The following is a 24,362-nucleotide window of genomic DNA, read 5'->3' on the forward strand; positions in this document are numbered from 1 at the left end:
TGATAGGCTGAAGGAGGGGGACCCAGAGGGAGCTGATAGGCTGAAGGAGGGGGACCCAGAGGGAGCTGATAGGCTGAAGGAGGGGGACCCAGAGGGAGCTGATAGGCTGAAGTGTGGGGACCCAGAGGGAGCTGATAGGCTGAAGGAGGGAGGACCCAGAGGGAGCTGATAGGCTGAAGCCTGGAGACCCAGAGGGAGCTGATAGGCTGAAGGAGGGGGACCCAGAGGGAGCTGATAGGCTGAAGGAGGGGGACCCAGAGGGAGCTGATAGGCTGAAGGAGGGGGACCCAGAGGGAGCTGATAGGCTGAAGGAGGGGGGACCCAGAGGGAGCCGTTGGCTAACGGGACGGACCCTTTAGTCGACTGGTTAGCGCTGCAGCCTGTGGTCTGGGCGACCCTGGTTCGATTCACTACAATAGAATAACTAAACATACAGTACGATGGGCTATACTAGGAACGGGTTGCTATAGGAACGGGTTGCTCTATAAACTACTGTAGTTCAAACCAGGGTAGGTCACTCTGTCAGGCAGATCAACCGGATCCACCGGCCAGATCCACCGACATGAGGCTACTACCTAGGCTTGAGTAAATTGTAATGAACCAAATGAGAATATCAATAAAAAAATAATTATCTTTTACTGTGAATAACACCATGCTCAAATTGACCAGACCTGAAAAATCTAAGCAAATGAATAAATGGAAGATGATTAAACAGAAGGTTTTGTAGATACAGTACTGAATGCTGCCATCCGGACACATGCCATTTGAAATATGATTATAGAATATAGAATATCAGGCCTAAAATGGTTATGCGATTAAAATGTGATTAATTAGATTAATTAATTACAAATCCTGTAATTAATTTGATTAATTTTTTTTATCGCCTGACAGCAAAAAAAAATGTGTCATGGCTTGACGTGTGGGTTGGAGTCGAGTGGAGGATAAGGTGGAGGGGTTGCTACTGCTGGCCACACCTCTCTGCCCAGGTGTGAGGGGGCTGATGTGCACCCAGAGAGGTCTGCCAAGAGAGGTCTGGAGAAACAGTGTAATAAGCTACTGAACTGTCATTCTAGTTCAGATGGAAACATAGGTCAACGCGCATAGGTTTTCTTTTCACCACCAGTTTTTTCTTAATCCTTGAAGTGTCTATTTTAAGATTATGCAGGTAACAGGTTGAAATAATGTCCCATGGGGTTTATTTTGAACCCTTTATTACACCTGAACCAAAACCTGAAAAAGAAGAAGAGCATAGCTTTCGAAGTTAACAACAAATTAAAACATTTTCCCAAACAATTTTAACCCAAGGGATTTAGTACACTTGTTATTTTTAAGATTCAAACAGATCTTGATTCTATTTCAGGACAATAAAAATCTCTCTCTATTTTCCCCTTTTACAAAAGATTTAGTGCACTGGACGAGATAGATTTTAGGTTAATATTGGAAATAATATTGTAATAAAGATTGTCTCCATATATGCCCTAAATATTATAGTTTTGTCTCTACAGAGACAAACGAACACATTTCCCCATACACTTTTGAATTCAGTGATTTATTTATCGTTATGGTTCAAACAAATTACAAAAACACGTTGTATTTCTTCTTCTTTGTTTCTTCCACGGCGCTGCGGCCGCAGATCAACCGGCTGATGATCGGCCACACCAACGAGGGCATGCGGGCCGGCTGGTTCCTGGACAGCGTTCAGATCATGGTGCCGGTGCATGGCAGACACTACATGTTCCCCAGCCACCGCTGGCTCGACGAGGATGAGGCCGACGGCAAGACGGAGGTGGAGATTTACCCCAGCGAGGTCCTCGATACTGAGCCACGTAAGTGGAGATTTACCCCAGCGAGGTGTTAGATACTGAGCCACGTAAGTGGAGATTTACCCCAGCGAGGTCCTCGATACTGAGCCACGTAAGTGGAGATTTACCCCAGCGAGGTCCTCGATACTGAGCCACGTAAGTGGAGATCTACCCCAGCGAGGTCCTCGATACTGAGCCACGTAAGTGGAGATTTACCCCAGCGAGGTGTTAGATACTGAGCCACGTAAGAGGAGATTTACCCCAGCGAGGTGTTAGATACTGAGCCACGTAAGAGGAGATTTACCCCAGCGAGGTCCTCGATACTGAGCCACGTAAGAGGAGATTTACCCCAGCGAGGTGTTAGATACTGAGCCACGTAAGAGGAGATTTACCCCAGCGAGGTCCTCGATACTGAGCCACGTAAGTGGAGATTTACCCCAGCGAGGTGTTAGATACTGAGCTACGTAAGTAGAGATTTACCCCAGCGAGGTGTTAGATACTGAGCTACGTAAGTGGAGATTTACCCCAGCAAGGTCCTCGATACTGAGCAACGTAAGTGGAGATTTACCCCAGCGAGGTCCTCGATACTGAGCCACGTAAGTGGAGATTTACCCCAGCGAGGTGTTAGATACTGAGCCACGTAAGTGGAGATTTACCCCAGCGAGGTCCTGCATACCATAGATATATATATAAACTAAGTTAACACGGTATTAACGCGTTATCGCCCGATTCTATTAACGCCACTATTCTTTTTTAACTCACGATTCACTTTTAAGATTTTTTTAATTTTTTTAACTTTTTCTTTTTTACTAGACTTCACTCAGGTGTATTATTGATGCTCTCATTGATACTATGTTTGTTTCTGAAGTGTGTGTGTGTGTGTGTGTGTGTGTGTGTGTGTGTGTGTGTGTGTGTGTGTGTGTGTGTGTGTGTGTGTGTGTGTGTAGGTGTGTGTGTGTGTGTGTGTGTGTGTGTGTGTGTGTGTGTGTGTGTGTGTGTGTGTGTGTGTGTGTGTGTGTGTGTGTGTGTGTGTGTGTGTGTGTGTGTGTGTGTGTGTGAGATATAGAGAGAGAGAGAGGGGCGTGAGAGAGATGAGGAAGGGGCAAGAGATAAAGAGAGCTGGGAGAGTGTGTGAGAGAGAGAGGGGGGGTGTGTGATTAATCAGCCCTTGTGTGGGTGAATGTAACAAGTTCCTAACGTTTTCTTTCCCCTATTATTTCATGCACACTTTATTCATTGTTTTAAATTATTATTTTTGTTTAAGTTATTTTGTGCATCACTCTGTTTTGAATTTGATGCAAATTTGAAATGCATGAGGGTCATCCTTTTGTGTTAAATGGCTGCATAAAGCAAGCATTTGTTGACTCTCATGTTGATAAGAGTATTAAAACTTAGAACTTGAAAAATATCTGTTTAAGGTAGATATATAAAAAAAAAAAAAAAAATGCGATTAATCGCGAGTTAACTATGGACAATCATGCGATTAATCGCAATTAAATATTTTAATCGATTGACAGCACTAATATAATACTAAGATGGCTCACGGCGGAGTCTCCCGCGTATAGTTCCCCGGCGGCCATCTTGCTTCAGTGGACTACTGCTTTAATAAGTGTTTATAGGTGCATACAGTGTGTGCTTTGGATCATTATTAACAAAGTGCTCATAGGTGCATACTACAGTGTGTGCTTTGGATCATTATTAACAAAGTGTTCATAGGTGCATACTACAGTGTGTGCTTTCACTGCTTTGGATCATCTTTAACAAAGTGTTCAGGTGCATACAGTGCTTTGGCTCATTATCATCTTACGTTACGGGAGTGCCGTCGTGACAGGAGGTCGTGGCTGTATGAACAGGTGGAAGTGAGAACCAGTACGCTGGTTAGTTAGTGGTGAATAATTTACCGGACTGGCTGAGCATGGAGCAGCAACAGGGAAGCGCGGTCGACTCCCTCTGAACCGCTTGGTTTTCAACACTGACACTGACGCTGAAAAGGGGTGTAAAATACTTGATGAGAAGGTTGTGTGAAAGTCGCTAGACATGGAACTCAGCTTCTGAAAAAATTGCGAAAAGGTCCTGTATATATTGAAATTCTTTATTCGGAATAACCCCTTGAGATGTAGCATCTCGTTTTCGAGGGGCTCCTAACACAATACAATGTATGTACATTTTCAGAAGAAAAAAAACACACAAAAAACATTGGACATCGAAACAGTCTACAACAACAAAATCAACTGAGAAATGACATTACAAAATAAGTAAACCAACATACAAGATCACAAAATAAACAGGACAAACAAAACACAAATCAAGCAAGGATAGGAATGGATCGTTACTTCGTACGAGATAAGTAGTGAAAGTCATGATAGTATGCAGTATATAAATGATAAACAAAAAATTATAAACTAAAAACATGTACATGTACTATGAAAGTAAGAAGACAGCGCATTTTTTAATAAATAAAAAGATGAGATGGAACGAGTATTTGCAGGTAAGTTATTCCAATCAGAAGGGGCTTTGAACAAAAAGGCTTTCTTGGTTGTTGCTTTTGAGAGTGTTGAAAGTGTAGGTATGGAAAAATAGAGTTGGCTAGAATGCCTTAAATAATAATTGGAAGAATATGGAGTCAAGTATTGTTTTAGATATTGCGGATAATTAAGATGAATACATTTGAAAATAAATTGTAACCAGTGGCGCTGTCTTCTTACAGTGGGAGAGGGCAAATTCAGTGTTTCATACATTAGACAGTGATGAGTTGTAAAAGGGCATCCAAGAGCAAATCTGCATAATTTATTGTAAGATGTATTGAGAGGAATGAGATTTGTTTTGGATGCAACCTGGTAGACAATATCTCCATAATCCATAAATGACTAAATAAGTTGAATTACAAGCTTCTTTCTAACAGAAAAAGTTAAGCAGTTTCTGGAGCGGTAGAGAATACCCACACTAAGATACATTTTTCTTACGATATGATCAATGTGACACTTAAATGATAGTTCAGAGTCAAGCCAAACACCCAAGTATTTTGTGTGTTCGACTCTTTGCAAAGGTGTACCATCTAAACTATGAATAGCACATAAACGAGATTTGTCTTTAGATTTGATGCACTGGCGAGTACCAAAGATCATTGTATATGATTTGCTTTTGTTAAGTAGTAATTTGTTCGCAGTTAGCCAATGTTGCAAGGAATTAAAATCAGATTGCAGAGCTAATTCAATGTGTGATAGAGTGGATTTGGAGGTGTAAATTCCTCTGTCATCAGCATAGAGCTGAATACAACATTCAGAAATAATTGAAGGGAGGTCGTTTATAAAAATAGAAAAAAGAAGTGGACCAAGAGTTGAGCCCTGCGGCACACTTCTTTGTTGAACTAATAAATCAGATTTTCTACCTTGAATTGCTACACATTGCTTTCTATTATGAAGATAGGAATTAAACCATAATAAAGAATTCCTTGACAAACCAACAGAATATAATTTATCTAAAAGGAGGTAGTGGTCAACGAGATCGAAGGCCTTGCTCAAATCAATAAAAATAGCACCAGTCAAGTTACCATTATTTGTAGAGGGGTCCTCTTGTGCTTTTGGGGGGGTTTTCTTTAGTGTGTCGTCTAGCTGGAGGTGCGTGTAAAACGTCTGCAGAGTTATTTGGCAGTGATAAACTACGAGGTAACCGCGGTTACCAGAAACATGTTGTATAGCATGTCTTGTGTCCTGTTATTTGGCAGTGATAAACTACGAGGTAACTGCGGTTACTGGAGTCGTGTTGTATAGCATGTCTTGTGTCCTGTTATTTGGCAGTGATAAACTACGAGGTAATTGCGGTTACCGGAAATGTGTTGTATAGCATGTCTTGTAGGGGTGCACGATAAAAAAAAAAATTGCAATCTCATTTCTAAATTATGACGATTTTCTTTTTTAAATTATTTTCCTTTAATTGAAATTTTTTAACTTTTTACTTAACTTTTTTAAATGATGATGATTCTGACTTGAGTTATTTTGTATGTTACAAGAGACTTTTAAGTTTAAGTCAAGCACTTTCATATATGTTATGTTTAAGTTTAAGTCAAGCACCTTTATATATGTTATGTTGTTTGAGAAAGAGTGCAATAAATGATTTTATTGAAAGAATAAGAAGCGTGTGAGAGAATCGTGATCTCAATTCTTAGAGAGAAAAATCGTGATTCACATTTTAGCAAGAATCGTGCAGCCCTAATGTCTTGTGTCCTGTTATTTGGCAGTGATGAACTACGAGGTATCCGCGGTCACGGGAAACGTGCTGTACGCCGGGACCAACGCCAGGGTGTTCATCCAGATCTATGGGGATAAAGGCAAGACGGAGCTCATGACCCTCAAGAGCAGGTCCAACAACTTCGAGAGAAACACCACCGACATATTCAAGGTATCAGACACCCTTTCACTGCCACATGACAGAAGGTTAACCCTTTCACTGCCACACGACAGAAGGTTAACCCGTTCACTGCCACACGACAGAATGGTTAACCCTTTCACTGCCACGCTACAGAAGATTAACCCTTTCACTGCCACACGACAGAAGGTTAACCCTTCCACTGCGACACTACAGAATGGTTAACCCTTTCACTGCCACACTACGGAAGGTTAACCCGTTCACTGCCGCACTACAGAAGGTTAACCCTTTCACTGCCGCACTACAGAAGGTTAACCCTTTCACTGGCGCACGACAGACGTTTAACCATTTGACTGCCACACTACATAAGGTTAACCCGTTCACTGCCACACTACAGAAGGTTAACCCTTTCACTACCACACTACAGAAGGTTAACCCTTTCACTGTGACACTACATAAGGTTAACCCTTTCACTGCCGCACTACAGAAGGTTAACCATTTCACTGCCGCACGACAGAAGTTTAACCATTTCACTGCCGCACTACATAAGGTTAACCCTTTCACTGCCACACTACAGAAGGTTAACCCTTTCACCACCACACTACAGAAGGTTAACCCTTTCACTGTGACACTACAGAAGGTTAAACATTTCACTACCACACTACAGACGGTTAACCCTTTCACTACCACACTACAGAAGGTTACCCCTTTCACTGTGATGCTACAGAATGGTTAACCCTTTCACTGTGACACTACAGAATGGTTAACCCTTTCACCACCACAATACAGAAGGTTAACCCTTTCACTGCGGCACTACAGAAGGTTAACCCTTTCACTGCCACACTACAGAAGGTGAACCCTTTAACTACGACTCTACTAGACAGACGGTTAACCCTTTCACTGCCGCACAACAGAAGGTTAACCCTTTCACTGCCACGCTACAGAATGGTTAACCCTTTCACTGCCTCACTACACAAGGTTACCCCTTTCACTGCCACACTACAGAATGGTTAACCCTTTCACTACCACACTACAGAATGGTTAACCCTTTCACTGCCACATTGCAGAAGGTTAACCCTTTCACTGCCACACTACAGCAGGTTAACCCTTTCACTGTGACACTACATAATGGTTAACCCTTTCACTGCCACACTACAGAAGGTTAACCCTTTCACTACCACACTACAGAATGTTAACCTTTTCACTACCACACTACAGACCATTTCACCACCACACTACAGATGGTTAACCACCTGTAGTGTGGTAGTGAAAGGTTAACCTTCTGTAGTGTGGTAGCGAATGGGTTAAAGCAGTGCTTCTCAAACTTTTTCTGTCAGGCCCCCCTTTGGCGGACCAAAATATCAGGGCTAAGCTGTCTTGACGCTGGCGCCTCTCTGTGAATTTACAGTGCGTCCATTGCGCGTTTGGCGAGACCCCCTTGATGAGCGCCTGTAGCCCCCTCCTTTTCCATGCCATGGCCTGCGCACCGTCAGAGCAAAAGCCCACACAGTTCTCCCATTTCAGTCCATGTTCTGTCAGGTAACTGTCAATAATTTTGAAGAGCTCATCAGCTGTCGCTCTGTTTTTGACATATTTGCAAAACAGCAGATCTTCACTCAGTGACTGGGAATTTACAAAGCGAACATAGGAAATAAGCAAACAGTCTTTATAGCTGTCAGTCTTTGACAAGGCAACACGCATGTCATCCTCAAGGCTCAACTTGGCCCTATATTTTGTTTTCAGAGCTGTCATGGATGAAAAGCCAGCTATCAGATGAGATTTCAATGAGTTCTTCCAAGAGTTTGGATGGAGATGTGTCAGGAAGCTTTGTCTCAATGTTGTCTGTAAAGTTTTTTTTTATCGAGAGTAACTTGGTGATCCTTTTCTGTGTTTTATTAAATAATGATTTTCAGATTTTGAGAAATGGTCAAACGTATCCAAATATGGTATTTTCATGGAGAACAGTGCAGCTGCAACAAATAGCACTTTAGTGATAAAACCCAAAAAAAAAAAAAAAAAAATTTATTTTTATTTATTTTTTAATCTCAAGGCCCCCCCTGTCATGCCTCTGCGCCCCCCACTTTGAGAAACACTGGGTTAAAGCGAGTCAGTTAATCTAGAGTAAATTCTGGAGCATATAATAGAACAAATTGAGCCCACAGGCTTTTCAATACACCACTCGCGTTCGCTACTCTAGCCTCAAATGGTCTGGTGAATGAATGAATGAATAAAAACGTTTATTTAAAATGGACACCACAGTGGACAGACCAGATGCGTTGTTTTGCTTGTTTATAGCACAAGTGCTAGTTTTCAACACTAGTCCATTGAGGCTTTTCTAAAAGATATAATAAAATTAACAGTAAAATACAGAATTATCAGAACAATACACAAATCAGAACAAATAGTTATCAGAGCAAGAGTCGGAGTCCATGATCAAAACAACAAAACCAGTCCGCGTCTACATATGTGAGCACTGCTGCTTTGATTTCAGCCATACCTTGAGTCCTTTGCTGAAGACGTTGGCATTGGACTCCAGTTTTAAGCAAGTAGGCAGAGAGTTCCATAAGTTTGCCCCGTTAACAGAGAAGGCAGACTGTCCAAACGAACTCTTGCACATGGGAACAGTACAGTCACCATTATTGGAAGCTCGTGTGACCAGCTCGGTCAGCCTTCTGCTCTAGCCTCAGATGGTCTGGTGTAGGGCCAGGGGCGGAGCTATAGGCGAGGCTGCAGAGGCAGCTGCCTTAGGGCCCGCCCACCGTCTGGCGGGAGGGGGGCCCGGGCCCAGGCCCGGGACTGAATGGAGTTGCCGTTCGCGTGTGGGACTGGATCGAACGGCAACTGGTAACGGCAACTGGGACTGGTGCGTTTGTTTTGATTCTAGGCTCCTCCCGTTTTGCCAGTACTGTGGTACGAGTACGACTGATAGCCTGTGGTTTAGGAACAGGGCGTTTTGCACAAATCCAGCGCTCCCTTTCCTTGGCTGTGACGTAGCCACGTAAGTCTCACAAGCAGCGCGGAGGTGCCACGTTCACGTTACGTGGGAAGAATCGGAAGAACCAGCTTCCGACTGGGAAAAACCATTCACGTCAGCCTCCTAGTTGTAATTCCTACTAGGACATATGGGATTTTTTATAGACCCCGATATCTCCCACTTCGCGTCACGAATTGCGGAAGTATGGATGTGGGCGTTTTGATCGAGTCAATGCGTGAAGGCTTCCTAGTTGTAGCAACGAGATGTCCTCTGGTTCTTCCGCTTCTTCCCACGTAACGTGAACGCGGCACAAGCAGCGCGGACGTAAACAACAAAGATGCCGTCGGTACTAGGAATAGTTTCAGAGGAAAAAGATCGCTTGCTATTTGTAATAAATGCAATGCAGAAGTTCCACGAGGAGCTGTCAATCTCGCCTCGGGGCCCGTGGGGGAATTTCCACCGCCACTGTGTAGGGCTGACTGAAACGAAAGGAGCCGTAGTCAGGCACGTTGGAAGGGGGGTGCGGCAGCTTCAGTTACTGCACAAAAGTATTTTTATATACTGTAACATTATACATTTCTCCTGCTCAAAGCACTTCACCATTACACTGTGTAGACAATCATACGGAATAATCGTTACGTTATTATAACAGTAAAGTGACATGTGGGCGAAGACATACTAGACACACCATCTACAATCTATCTTTAGACTACCATCTACCAGGTATTATTTTGGCCACAGAGTGGCGCTGTCTCGAGTTTGTGGTGCCGCGCCGCTGTTTCCACATTTAGGAGCAGAGAAGAAGAGACCCCGATTTGCAGAGAGCAGTACGGTGAGTCGCATTTTTTTGTAAACTAGTCAATAACATGGTTGTACTATAGGCTACTACGCTTCATTAAGGCTTTCTTTCATCAGAGTGGAAACATAATATGAAAACCAAATAGCCTACAAAATGCAAAAGAGCGCGCAGAGCGAGCGTGTGAATTCATTGTTATGAGTGAGGTATTCAGAAGTGATGTTTGTTTTTATAGCCATTCTAAACAATAAACGTTCCTCTCACTCTGCCACGTTGTCATTTTGATAAAAAAAAATACATTAGAATTCAAAGCCGTTCTGAACAATGTACGTCCCACTCCCTCTCACGTCATTTTAATTTAAAAGGACATTTGAAATCACATTAAAGCGTTCTGAAAAAAATAAAATTCTCAGAAAGACAGCACCCCCTGCCGATTTTAAGTTCCAACGTCCCTGGCCGTAGTCGACTATCAACCTCTTAGTCGAATGCAAAAAAATATGCAAAATTAATTATAATATATATATATATATATATATATATATATTTTTTTTTATAAATCATTATTTCCAAAAGCAAAGAGGCCTAGAAGCGTGGCAAACGCTAATGGCGCACATACCAGCGAGGCTAACTGCATGCCTAAGAAAACGGGCACAGAGGCACTGAAAGAGGATTTCACACACTTAGACATATCAAGATGTATCTGTTAAAGTTAGAGGTTATATATGATTGCTAGTAACTGAGTAACTGTCTAACTATGCATAACTGTTTCCACTGGAGGGCGCTATAGGCGGAGCTGTTAATGTTACCGCCAGGTAGAGGGTATATAAGCTGATGCCGACTCCCCCTCTGTCTCTTCCCACCTACCTCTCACGGAGAGGAGATCTCATGTGCTGCTGTTGTGAAATGTAAATAATAAACCACGCCGATTAAAGGCTAAAGGTAGAAACCATGCCTCATGAACATATTATTGTCGCCCTATAGCCAGTTCTGTCAACAGTATCCATCAGTGGACCAATTGCATGCTTTCGGAGAAGACAAGAAGCCTTCAGTCGACTTCTTCAGACATTAACCACCCCCCACAGCCCAAATGGAATCTCTTCCCACGTTAAGATGTGTTTTGGAGCGGGCGGCTAGGTGGTGTAGTGGGCAAGGCACTCGCCACCAGTGTGGAGACGCTAGGATTCGCGTGTTCGAATCCAGCTCTCCACATTGTTTTCAGTTTAGCTGGTCGTCCGCAGTAATACACATTGGCCGTATTACGGGGAGGGAAAACTGAAGGGTGGGGATCGAACGTTGTGAACAAGCGACTCCTACAGGTCGGTTGGTGCGCCTGCGCAGTAGAATCAGGAAGTGTCGGGGGCAGCGTGAGCCTCCCACGCGTTACTCCTCGCCACTGAGAGATCGAGCTGCGCAGGTGAAAAGATGCGACTGCTGTTACCTCAAGTACCGGAGGGGACTTGTGCTATGTATGACTTAGTCCACATTGCAGCCGGCTTGTGGGAGGCAAGAAACAGCGTCCGTGACAGGGGAGGGTTGAATTGGATGATACGAAATTGGGATGGGAGAAAATATAGAAAAAATGGGAGAAAAAGTGGATAAAAAAAAAAAAAAAATTGTTTTGGAGCAAAGCGTGATTCAAAATCGTAGCTTAAATTTTTTAATGAATTCATTCTTAAACGGTCTCTTTTCCCTCCTTCCGTCCCCCAGATCGAGGCCAGAGACGTGGGGAAGATCTTCAAGATCCGCATCGGCCACGACGGCTCGGGGATGGGCCCCGGCTGGTTCCTGGACAAGGTGGACGTCAAGCACCTGATCTGGGCCATGGTGCCCAAGGAGAAGAAGAAAGAGGACAACAAGAAGAAGAAGAAGAAGAAGAAGAAGGAGGAGGAAGAAGAGGAGGAGGAGGGAGAGGAGGAGCAGGAGGTGGTGCTGACCTACCAGTTCCCCTGCTCCCGCTGGCTGGCCCGGGGAGAGGATGACGGGGAGCTGGTGGTGGAACTGCTGCCAGAGGACGCAGAGGACTTAGAAGGTACCTGGTCTGAACCGGACCGTAGAGGGTCTGTAGACCTGGTCTGAACTGGACCTGATCTGAACAGGACCTGGTCTGAACTGGACCTGGTCTGAACTGGACCTGGTCTGGACTGGACCTGGTCTGGACTGGACCTGGTCTGAACTGGACCTGGTCTGAACTGGACCTGGTCTGACCTGGACCGTAGAGGGTCTGTAGACCTGGTCTGAACCAGACTAAAGTATTGTTTCTGTAGACCTGGTCTCAGTACCTGACGTGGTCGTTATACCCAAGCCTCAAGGTTACGTTGCCTTGAGACGTGAGCGTGGGTCCATGCCCTGGCCTACATAGTGAGGGGTCAGTAACTCCTCCCTGGTGTTGTGTCTTGGCAGTAGGGCTGTTTCCCCGAAGCCTGTTTTTGGGCTTCGAACTTCGTCAGAGTTTTTCGAACAGACGTTCGAACCTTCGTTTTTAATTACAAAAAAGAAAAAAACATTTATTTTTTATATCCTCAAACTAAATCCTCAATTTGAATAAAGTGATTAATCTGATTAAATGAGTATTTAAAAAAAAATGTAATCAACTTTCTTTAATGAATATAACAGTTTCGTCAACATAAATAATCCAATAAGGGCACATGTTGGTACGAAAGTGATGGTGGTCTTTATGGAGCGCCAAGTGCCAAGCGGATGCAGATAGGCTATGATAAATGTTTTATTACAATTTTTATGACGAGTCATATACTATAATAGTATAATACTATAATATTAGTGTAGCCTAATCTTTATCTGCAACTGTGAAGAAAAAACCCATTGGTTTAAACAGAATAAATAGACACATACAATATATATATATATATATATATATATATATATAAAAAAATATATTTTTTTAATTATTTTTTTTTTTTTTATTCGAATGTTGATTTAGAATTTGAACGCCAACGCAACGAACGAAGGTCCGAACGTTCGAACGTTTGGGCTCAGCCCTACTTGGCAGTGACTCATCCCCGGTGTTGTGTCTTGGCAGTGAACACCTACGAGGTGAGCGTCTTCACTGGGGACATGCTGGGAGCCGGCACGGACGCCAACGTCTACATCAACGTCTACGGCGAGAACGGGGACACGGGCGAGCGCTACCTCAAGAAGTCCGACAACTTCAACAAGTTTGAGCGGAAACAGGTAATGCTGGGTTGAAGTACCTGGGAAAAGTCTTTCATCCCATATGCCACTGGTCTGACGGTACTGCTTGAAGTCTGTGTTTGTGTTGTTTTGGCCCAATGTCTTTTGTGTCTGTATGGTGTTTGTACTGTGTTGTCTTGTTGATTGTAACCATGGTGAAGCCAAAGACATGCTTCCACGAAGGTGGAGAAATAAAAATATTCTATCTATCTATCTATCTATCTATCTATCTATCTATCTATCTATCTATCTATCTATCTATCTATCTATCTATCTATCTATCTATCTATCTATCTATCTATCTATCTATCTATCTATCTATCTATCTATCTATCTATCTATCTATCTATCTATCTATCTATCTATCTATCTATCTATCTATCTATCTATCTATCTATCTATCTATCTATCTATCTATCTATCTATCTATCTATCTATCTATCTATCTATCTATCTATCTATCTATCTATCTATCTATCTATCTATCTATATATAAGTGATATGGTGTTCTTCCTTTTAATGCACTTCATCTACAGTATGTATATGTTGACTATGTAAACAATTTATTTTATTGTATCACTGTGTACATATTGTAAAAACGCTGACCTCAATTGTCCTTTTCAAGGATAAATAAAGGTTTGAATTTCATGAAAAGACATTACTGTTACAGAGTGTCATTAATAACCAGCACTCACAGTTTATTTAGTCAGAGTCCTTCCCCAGAGTTCTACTGGACCTGAAATAGATGTCTGCAGGTTAATCACTTTAAACAGTCAGAGTTCTACTGGACCTGAAATAGATGTCTGCAGGTTAATCACTTTACTGTAAACAGTCAGAGTTCTACTGGACCTGAAATAGATGTCTGCAGGTTAATCACTTTAAACAGTCAGAGTTCTACTGGACCTGAAATAGATGTCTGCAGGTTAATCACTTTAAACAGTCAGAGTTCTACTGGACCTGAAATAGATGTCTGCAGGTTAATCACTTTAAACAGTCAGAGTTCTACTGGACCTGAAATAGATGTCTGCAGGTTAATCACTTTAAACAGTCAGAGTTCTACTCGACCTGAAATAGATGTCTGCAGGTTAATCACTTTAAACAGTCAGAGTTCTACTGGACCTGAAATAGATGTCTGCAGGTTAATCACTTTAAACAGTCAGAGTTCTACTGGACCTGAAATAGATGTCTGCAGGTTAATCACTTTAAACAGTCAGAGTTCTACTGGACCTGAAATAGATGTCTGCAGGTTAATCACTTTAAACAGTCAGAGTTCTACTGGACCTGAAATAGATGTCTGCAGGTTAATCACTTTAAACAGTCAGAGTTCTACTGGACCTGAAATAGATGTTTGCAGGTTAATCACTTTAAACAGTCCTTCCTCAGAGTTCTACTGGACCTGAAATAGATGTCTGCAGGTTAATCACTTTATACACCTTACAGACACACCTTCATGTATAATCAATGGAGTGGCAGTGGCTCAGGAGGTAGAGCGGTCGTCTGGTAATCTGAAAGGTTCCCGGTTCGGTTCCCACTCCTCCCGGCAGCATGTCGAAGTGTCCTTGAGCAAGAGACTTAACCCCTAACTGAGAGACTGACACTTAACCCCTCAGTGTGTGAATGCGTGAGTGAATGGGTGAATGTGAGGCATACGTTGTAAAGCGCTTTGAATAAAAGCAGCTATATAAATGCAGTCCATGGACCATGTTCTACTAACCTTAAAGATCCCCTCCATTTGTGACTTTGACTATACAGATTGTTGTTTGTGACTTTGGCTATACAGATTGTTATTTGTGACTTTGACTATACAGATTGTTGTTTGTGACTTTGGCTATACAGATTGTTATTTGTGACTTTGACTATACATATTGCTATTTGTGACTTTGGCTATACAGATTGTTATTTGTGACTTTGACTATACATATTGCTATTTGTGACTTTGACTATACAGATTGTTGTTTGTGACTTATTTGGCTATACAGATTGTTGTTTGTGACTTTGGCTATACAGATTGTTGTTTGTGACTTTGGCTATACAGATTGTTGTTTGTGACTTCTTTGGCTATACAGATTGTTGTTTGTGACTTTGGCTATACATATTGTTGTTTGTGACTTTGGCTATACATATTGTTGTTTGTGACTTTGACTATACATATTGTTATTCATGACTTTGGCTATACATATAGTTATTCATGACTTTGGCTATACATATAGTTATTCATGACTTTGGCTATACATATTGTTGTTTGTGACTTTGGCTATACATATTGTTATTCATAACTTTGGCTATACATATTGTTGTTTGTGACTTTGGCTATACATATTGTTATTCATGACTTTGGCTATACATATTGTTGTTTGTGACTTTGGCTATACATATTGTTGTTTGTGACTTTGGCTATACATATTGTTATTCATGACTTTGGCTATACATATTGTTGTTTGTGACTTTGGCTATACATATTGTTATTCATGACTTTGGCTATACATATTGTTGTTTGTGACTTTGACTATACATATTGTTATTCATGACTTTGGCTATATTGTTTGTGACTTTGACTATACAGTTGTTTGTGACTTTGACTATACATATTGTTGTTTGTGACTTTGACTATACATATTGTTATTCATGACTTTGACTATACATATTGTTGTTTGTGACTTTGACTATACATATTGTTATTCATGACTTTGGCTATACATATTGTTGTTTGTGACTTTGACTATACAGTTGTTTGTGACTTTGACTATACATATTGTTGTTTGTGACTTTGACTATACAGTTGTTTGTGACTTTGACTATATATATTGTTGTTTGTGACTTTGACTATACATATTGGTGTTTGTGACTTTGACTACAGTTTGTTATTTGTGACTTTGACTATACAGTTTGTTATTTGTGACTTTAACTATACAGATTGTTTGTATTGCAACTCAATGAGGGTAAAGGTGTAGAGATGCTGCTGAGATATTTTCACTAGTTTATTGAACAATTTGATGGGATTTTTTTTTATACAAATTGTTATTCAATATAGAAATGTTTTAAGGGTTTTAAATACTGTACATCTGGAGGAGATATTCATACATGTTCTTATATCATTCTATTGCAATGTTTATATTGATATGCAAATGCGTGTGGCATGATAATTATGATTTATATTGGGATTAGGTCGTTATTCCTATATTTCTCTCAAACTGTGTCCTTTGTGGAGATCGCTAGCGGACTGACCATCGGGCGCACCGGGAGTTTTCCCGGTGGCCTGGCAGACTGGCATGGCCTGGCCCTGTCAGACTGGCAATGTTTTTTATTTTATTTATTTTATTATTATATTATTTTGTTGCCCGCAGTCAGGCCACTGAAATCCGAAGCAGGCCATGGTCAGTATAAGTGTTTCTAGTTGCGCGGAGATGTGCTCTCTAATATACGTTTGTTCCGCAGGCAGGAATGAGTTAACTGTTGTCACCCAGCGCGAGGCAGCGCATGTCAGATGGATGTTTGTAGCTAGATGACCCTCCGTGGAACACTGCTTTCCAACATGAAGAGAAAGGGTGGTGGCAGAGAGGGAAAGACACACAAAAAAGGCACTAGTCAGAGATGCTGCTAAACGTTTTTTTTTAGCAGTCCTTTTATCATCTATTTGACTCGAAGAAGACTTGGAACTAGCAATTGAGACCAGGCATAAACTCATAAAGAAAGAAAGCATAAAGAGTAAGAAATCGAGAAGTTTATTTTCCTATTGACTTGTATACAATCAGAATTCTTTTTGCAACTGTTGACTGTATAAATGGGCGAGTTATATACAAATGCACCCCCTGCAGTTGTTATGAACAGTGAAATTAGCTATAGACAGTGTTGGTTGCTGTAATTAAACTAATTACAATTTAACTTTTTTCTTATTTCTGCTCATTGAATAGTAAATTCCAGATGTTTGTTTTTTTAGTTCAAGAGTTTTAAAAGAAAAGGATTTGCCCATCACCTTTCCACAGAGTTCACACACTAATATGAAGCTGATTTGAAGCTTTTCTACAGTTGCATGTTTTGTTTTTGTTTTTACTTTTAACCTGTTATACTTGCAGTTATGTAGGCAATGTTGAATTCTATTATAGTGAACAAATAGGTAACATGTAACGTAATCATATTAGCATTCCTACCCAAGAATAAATAAAGTTATCCAAAAACAAATGAATTTAATTCATTAATTTGTTTATTTCAATTGAGACACAAATAAAAAGATAAACATTTCAAATAAAACAGCAACATGTAAGAAACATTGTAAGGTCACTACGTCAGGTAGGAACTAATCACCTGTATCTGTTGGTTTAACATGTTCTTTGTTGTCGTAACACACGGCGGCTCTGTAGCTACAACTTAAGCTAGAGAGAGACATTTCACACAAAGACCACCTCTCCAAATTAGGCAAAAATTAATGTCAAACTTTTTTGGGAAGCCTCGACGAAAAAAGATTATGTGACCGCCACCGCCTCGACATTGATGATGCCCTAATAAAGACCTGCATCAGCGCCAACCCGGAGAGAAAGGCCACATTTGGAGTTGGAGATGTGGGATCGGATGCATGCAGCGGGCGTGGCGCATCTAAGGTAGGGACAATATATAATGTTGTCGTTTAAAACGGCCGCCGTGCAGCATCAGGCATTGGGCTGTGTTGGCACTTTCTTCGTCTGTTGATTGATCTGATCTGTGGTCTGTGCTGCCCTGCTAAACTGTGAGTTGTTCAGCAAACTTAACAGTCGAGTCATTTCTGCTCACTAATTTGCCCCCCTCAGCATCCCGTTATAAATGCGTTCCGTGGCTATGATTATATTCTGTTGGCCTGGCCTGGCCTGAGTCAAATTCCCGGTAGGAATTATGGTCCCAGTCCGTGACTGGTGGATATGGTACAGATGCATATATATATATATGTGTATATATTAAGAAGCCAGGCTCTGTTGGAAATCCAACCAATGGTAATACTCAGAGACTCAAAGACACTTCCAGGCAATCCGAGCTGTCCGTGGCAAGTTGTAGGTGCGTGTGTTCTGGTAGGAGGCTCTTCCTAGAGGCAGCCCTGCTGTCGTGTGTAGAGCACCTGGGAGGAACCCCCAAGTCAGGACATCTGACCTACGTTTTACTTCACTTGATGCAAACGGCTGAATTATTAACGTCGGAATTACCCCTGCTCTGTTGGTTTTATCATCATCCTCCGGATCAGATTCAGATTCAGGGGCTCTGTTGATGACTTGAGTCAGGATTAGATCAGATCCGGATCAGAGCCCACTTGTGATCCATGTGTCCACGGGTTAAATATAAGTGGAGCCTTATGTGATTCAACAAGGTGTCTTGGTCTATAGTATGTTACTAATATATTACTAATATATTACTTATGGCTCTAACATAACGTACATTATTTACCTTTTCCCTTGTGGTCGATGAGTACTTTATTTACGTATTTAAGACCTTGGCATGTAAGTGATGTCGGCTCGGCAGACGCCGGCGGATCCGGTCACCGAGCCTGCAGGAAGTGTCACAGCCTCTCCGCTGAGCAGACAAGAAGACCGGGTCAGTCGATGAACCGAAAACAAACAGTAAACCACTCAAAGTCACAAGTGGAAAAGCACAGAAACAACGGGACAAAGCAGAGGCAGGAAAGGTTGGCCACATTACACACCGGCTGTCTTAACTTGAAAGATTGGACCGGGGAGGAACTGATCAGGGGTGCGTTAGAGAGAGCCTCTGAGGACGTGTTCCACTAGTAGGCCGTATAGTGAAGGCTGAGAAGTGGCTAGAAAACGATTCTCGTTCCCACCTCGGTGGACCTCACAATTTTCACTCTGGGTGAAAGATATATTGGTGTAGATTTAGGAACAAAAAGTTCTCCATTGACAAACAAGCCCGTTATATAGCATTACTGGCCTCGCGGCTCGCTCTTCGCCATAATGAGATATCTCTTATCTCCAGCACCTACTGTGCTCATGAACAAAACAAATGCACCCATGCACCTGACCAGGCCACGTGAATATTAAAGGCAACCAACTTGTGTTCAGCTTTTCTCTGATTGGCCGCGACCCCCCGCCCCCTTTTGCCGCGAACGCGGCAGGCAAGCAAGCGGCAGCCGTCCCAAATGAAATCTATCAGTGGAGGGCGCGGAGCATAATGTATAATTGAAGCGCGGAGCATAATGTATAATGTTATTTCGCGGAGCATAATGTATAATGTTATTTCGCGAGGCTGCTGACTGAACTAGAAACTGCTGCATCAGTGGAGGACGCAGGCTGCTGACTGATTATGAAATGAATGAATGAAGCACGGAGCATAATGTATAATGTTATTTCGGAGGACGCAGGCTGCTGACTGATTATGAAATGAATGAATGAAGCGCGGAGCATAATGTATAATTGAAGCGCGGAGCATAATGTATAATGTTATTTCGCAGAGCATAATGTATAATGTTATTTCGCGAGGCTGCTGACTGAACTAGAAACTATAACGTTATTATGTTATTTCGCGTTTTTAACAACCAACTACCAGATTCACTTGTCACTGTACATCACTTCTGAAGTATAAACAAACTATACTGCTGTGACGATTTTGAATATCTTAACATGTATTTATGCCCATACAATTTTTTAGATGAATGATTGTGGATATAATATAGAAAACACATCATTATGATATTGTCAGATGGCGCAAAATACAATGGTGAGTGAGAAATGTATCTCCAGTGATAAAACCCAGTGCTGCCGCATCTGCCGCGTCTCTCTCTGCCGCGAAGGGCGTGTGCTAGGGCGGTCACATGACCGTGTGGCCAATCAGAGAAACGCTGAACGAAAAGCTGAACACAAGTTGGTTGCCTTTAATATTCACGCGACCAGGCCCCACCCCAGCGTCCTCCTATAAGTGTATGTTGGGTTTTCGCCGGAGATTCACCAGCCCCTGGAATCTTCTCGGCACATCCTAACAGCATCGGGCCTGTCCTGGGTTTCCTCGTCTCCTGACAGCGGACCGAGGGACGTCACGCGGTGGCTAGCTGTCGGGCTAGGTCGCGCACAGGCAGGGCCTGCGCTGCCAGGCATTAATGCTAGCATTTGTGATACTGCTCGTTGTCCCGTGAGACAGCCGAGTTGTGTATTGGCGCGAGGGGCAGGATATTTGGGAAAACATGGTCGTCATGACTCTGTTTTGGGTGTTTTCCCAGCTATCCTAGTGCGCGCGGCTAATGCTAATGCTACAATGCTGGGTCTCCGTTTCTTGTTCCCCGCCGAGGGCTGTCTTTTTAAAAGGTCTTCCCTCCTCTTAACCATTCATGCTGACGGTCAATCAGTGTCTACTGTTGGGAGTTTTGACGGGGGCTTGTTTACCATTTCAAGGGGGGATGGGCTGAGGCCTAGGGCTGGTGTGCTTTTTGTGAATCTATGAATTGTGTGCGGGACTGGTGTTTCTCTGGTCTGCATCCCCTTAACATTGTGTGTATGGGCTAGCCCATTCTGCAGTGTGTTGGTGGAGTTTTCGTTCATTTATTCATTTACCCCTTCATGGGTACACACCACAGTGGAGGTTGCTGCATTCCTACTAGTGAGGCAGTGCTTCACTAGTAGTAGTCTTTTGTTGCAGCCACCACTGGTCCTCCGTGCTTGTGAAGCAGGTGGCATCAGTCCTTTGCCTCTGACATGTTGGAACGGTGTCCCGCCCGGCCGACGCCATGAGGCGAGTCGGCCCGGCAGGTGGCTGGTGGGCTGTTAAGCCTATACCGCCACGGTATAGAATTAGCAGCGACTAGTAACATTGTTCGAATTGCTGTTTTTTCTGTCAAAAATGGTGTCGGGTCGCGGGGCCTTAGGGCCAGCCGACGTCGAAACATCGCGCAAGGTTTTGACGTTATTAGCTTTGACCTAGCCGCAAGCTATAACCGCAGGGAGGGCTAGGATGCTGTCAACGCTTGTTTACAGATATCTTGGTTGGATCAGTCTCCCCTTGAGGGGGTGAGAAGTTTTTTCCCTCCTCAGGGCCCCCCTCTCCGCAGAGGGACTTTGGTCTTTCCGCAGGACCGCGGGCGGTATTTGACCTAGGCCCCACACCGCCTCACACCGCGCAGCCACCAGCTGTCATGTTTCCTCCGCCTGAGGTACCCTGGACACAAAGAAAACAGGTGATTGCAAGGCCGACAGCCTTGGCGGCCAAGGGATCGGCTACATTAGATGAGCACGCCCTAAAAAAACGTCGCCGTCTAGCTGTGTCTAGCTCGCTCTCCGGTCACTCCCCCCCCAACACCAGCGGGATAAGGGCTCTGATTTGTGTCCTTTGGCTGCGGGCCGCGTGCCTTCAATGAAGCATGAGGTGTTCAGTGGGGGAGCTTTTGTCACCCAGTGTGATGTCAGCTTCCCCTGTATCAAACCGGCCCTTTCTGTCGGGGTCCCCCCTTGGGTGCGATTGCCTCGTTGGTAGTGTCGGGATGCGTTATCCCAGCTCCACGAGACTCCCTGCTCGCATGGTTGGCGAGTCCAGGGTTGGCAACGCACAGCGGGTGGGACCGGGCCGCCTATCTACGGTTTCTGGCAGACCAGCGCCAAGTGGCGGCGGGTGCGCTTGGGATTATCATCACATATGGCTACAGCAGTGCCATATGTCGAGGTGGATGGAGGGAACGCTGAGGCGGGGTCTTGTGTTTACACAACCCCACCCGTTTTCAGGTTTGGTACAGACCCTATTGTCAGGGTCACCAGCAGTGACAGCTCTGGCCGACGAGATCCAATCTCTGTGGGCGAAGCAAGCCATCGTCGTGGTCCCAAAGGAGGACGCGGCGCGTGGCGTTTCGTCCCGGTATTCTCTGGTGCCCGAGAAATCGGGGGGGGGGGGGGGGGTGTCAGACCCATGCTGGACCTGTCAGGTTCAGCATTTTGACCGTCTCTCACCTGTTGAACGCTGTCAGGTGGGGGCCTGGTTCTCCTCCATAGACCTGTAGGATGCGTCCCGATCTAATCCCGATCTTCCATCCTAGGGCTAACCTATGCTTCCTTTGCAAGGTGTAGCATATGAGTACCAGAGGCGGCCGTTCGGCTATTCTCTGGCTCCCCGCATCTTCACCAAGTGCGTGGAGACCGCACTGGGGCCTCTGCGTCGTCGGGGGTTACGAAGTGTATTCTGCCCTGGACGACGTTCTGGTCCTTGGCCGGTCAGGGTAGATCACCAGGTCTCATACCAGGCAGGTGGTGGAATTCCTCACCAGCCTGGGTTTTGCTGTAGACTGGAAGTAGAGTTCTCCTCTTCCCAGTCAACGGGTGGAGTACTTGGGCTTATTCTAAGCTCAAGGTCTATATGGGCATCCCTCTCAGAGTGGCGGCGAGTGGGTGTTCTCGGCACGCTCGGGAGGTTCCGTCCTAGGACGGTTACGACGCTGTCTGTGATGCGCCTGCTCGGTATGATGGCATCTGCTCACTCTGTGGTCCCTCTTGGCCTCCTCTTCATGAGGAGGATACAGAGGTGGTTTTCCAGTTTGGAAATAGACCCGGTGAGAGGCAAGTGGAAGCGGCTGAAGGTTCCCATGTCAGTACTGGGGTACCTCGCCCTCTGTGGAGGGCCTGGTGCCCTTGCCAGCGGGGTCCCCATGGGCAGCAGGCTGTCACACGTCACGGTCTTCACCGACGCCTCCCTCACGGGATGGGGGGGGGGACGTGTCGGGCCAACGCAGTAGGGAGCAAGACCATGCTGCCCGGTCTGCGCTACATTCAATGTGTTGGAATTGAAGGCAGTCCTTCTGGTCCTCAAACGGCTCAGCCACCTTGTGGTGGGCAAGCATGTTTTGATCAGGATGGACAACACGACGTCAGCGTCGTATATCGACAGACAGACAGGAGTACGCTCCCCCCGTCTGCACCGGGCAGCGGTCGAGCTCTGGCTATGGGCGTTCTCCATCTGCGCAGCCTGAGGGCTCTCCACATCCCCGGCAGGGTGAATGTGGGTGCAGGTGTGATGTCGTGGGGCGGTCCTCACCCTGACGAGTGGGGATTACATCCAGACATAGTCGGGCAGGTCTGGGACCGATTCCGTAGCCGTCCGGGATTCTGTACGCTTTCCCCCTCCTTACACCTGATAGCTCAGCTGTTGGGGCGGGTACGTCGGGAGCGCGGGACTTGGTCCTGGTCGTGCCGGGCCGGGGCTCAGCTGTGTGGTCCCCGGCCCTGATTCAGCTCTGTGTGGCCCCACCGTGGCCTGTTCTGTTGTCACCGCGGGCCCTCTCTCAGGCACGGGGAACTCTGTTCTGCCTTCCTGTTCTGGGGCAGCCTCTAGGCTTGGCTGCTGACAGTGTGAATCTGGTGGGGATGTGTCTTGACTATTCTGTGGTTAACGCTATCCGGTACGAGCGCGCTCCGTCCTCTACCACGGCTTACGCTGGGGAGTGGCGTATGGTCGAGTGTGGGGGCGGAACGTTGTTCAGCCACCCTCTCGTGGGACGTTCCTGCTTGGCGCTCGGCATCTCAAGCCGGTGGAACGTTCTCTGTCTCCGAGTGGGACCTCCAACTGGTCCTCGGCCCCGTTTGAGCCTCTTGAGCAGGCATCGTTGGAGCGGCTGTCTTTCAAGACTGCGTTCCTATTGGCCTTCACCTCCGCTAAGCATGTGGGTGAGCTGTGTGCTCTCTCTGTGCGGCCTGAGTGCTTGTCTATTCGTGCCAATAGCGTTGCGACTCTGAGGCCTAATCCAGTCTTCGTGCCAAAGAATGTCCGGAGCTCTTTTCGCTCCACGGATATTGTGATTCAGGCGTTTCATCCGCCTCCTCACGCTAGTGGGTTAGAGGCGAGCCTTCATCTGTCGTGTCCTGTCCGTGCTTGGGGGTTTACCTCAGATCTCAGGGCTACCGATCAACTTTTTGTTTGTTACGGTGGCCCTCGCGCTGGTAAGGCACTGTCCAAGCAGCGCCTGTCACATTGGTTGGGCGAGGGCGTTGCCCTTTGCTACACCTTGGCCGGACAGGCCCCCCCCTGGGGGTGTCAGGGCGCACTCCACTCATGGAGTGGCGGCCTCTGCCGCCTTGTTAGGGGGGGCCTCTGGGGAGGACATCTGTGCTGTCCCTTCGTTAGGTTTTGCCTCATGGACATGACTGGGGGTTCTGTCTCCCAGGCGGTTCTGAGGTCTGGGACCTCCCCTGCATCCCGCCTTTCAGTGGGTTAGCAGGGGTGTGTGGGTGTGTGCCACGGGGTGATGTGTCACACGTGGTCCCGCCTGTGCTGTGCGTTTTTAGGGGTATCT

The 24,362-nt window shown here is 44.8% G+C and overlaps 1 protein-coding gene across 1 annotated transcript in view; it reads left to right on the forward strand.

Moving 5' to 3' along the window:
• Nucleotides 1–24,362, forward strand: part of loxhd1b (lipoxygenase homology PLAT domains 1b) — a gene marked incomplete at both ends in the record, with an annotated part of 219,653 nt that overhangs the window by 99,240 nt on the left and 96,051 nt on the right. Inside the window, 4 exons of the mRNA XM_084322732.1 lie at nt 1,634–1,826; nt 6,040–6,200; nt 11,645–11,966; nt 12,975–13,126. Of these exons, the coding sequence (XP_084178858.1) occupies nt 1,634–1,826; nt 6,040–6,200; nt 11,645–11,966; nt 12,975–13,126 (828 nt within the window). The remainder of the gene's footprint in view (nt 1–1,633; nt 1,827–6,039; nt 6,201–11,644; nt 11,967–12,974; nt 13,127–24,362) is intronic.

Source organism: Notolepis coatsorum, assembly GCF_963971535.1.
Source record: "Notolepis coatsorum genome assembly, chromosome: 10".
NCBI classification, from domain to species: Eukaryota; Metazoa; Chordata; class Actinopteri; order Aulopiformes; family Paralepididae; genus Notolepis; species Notolepis coatsorum.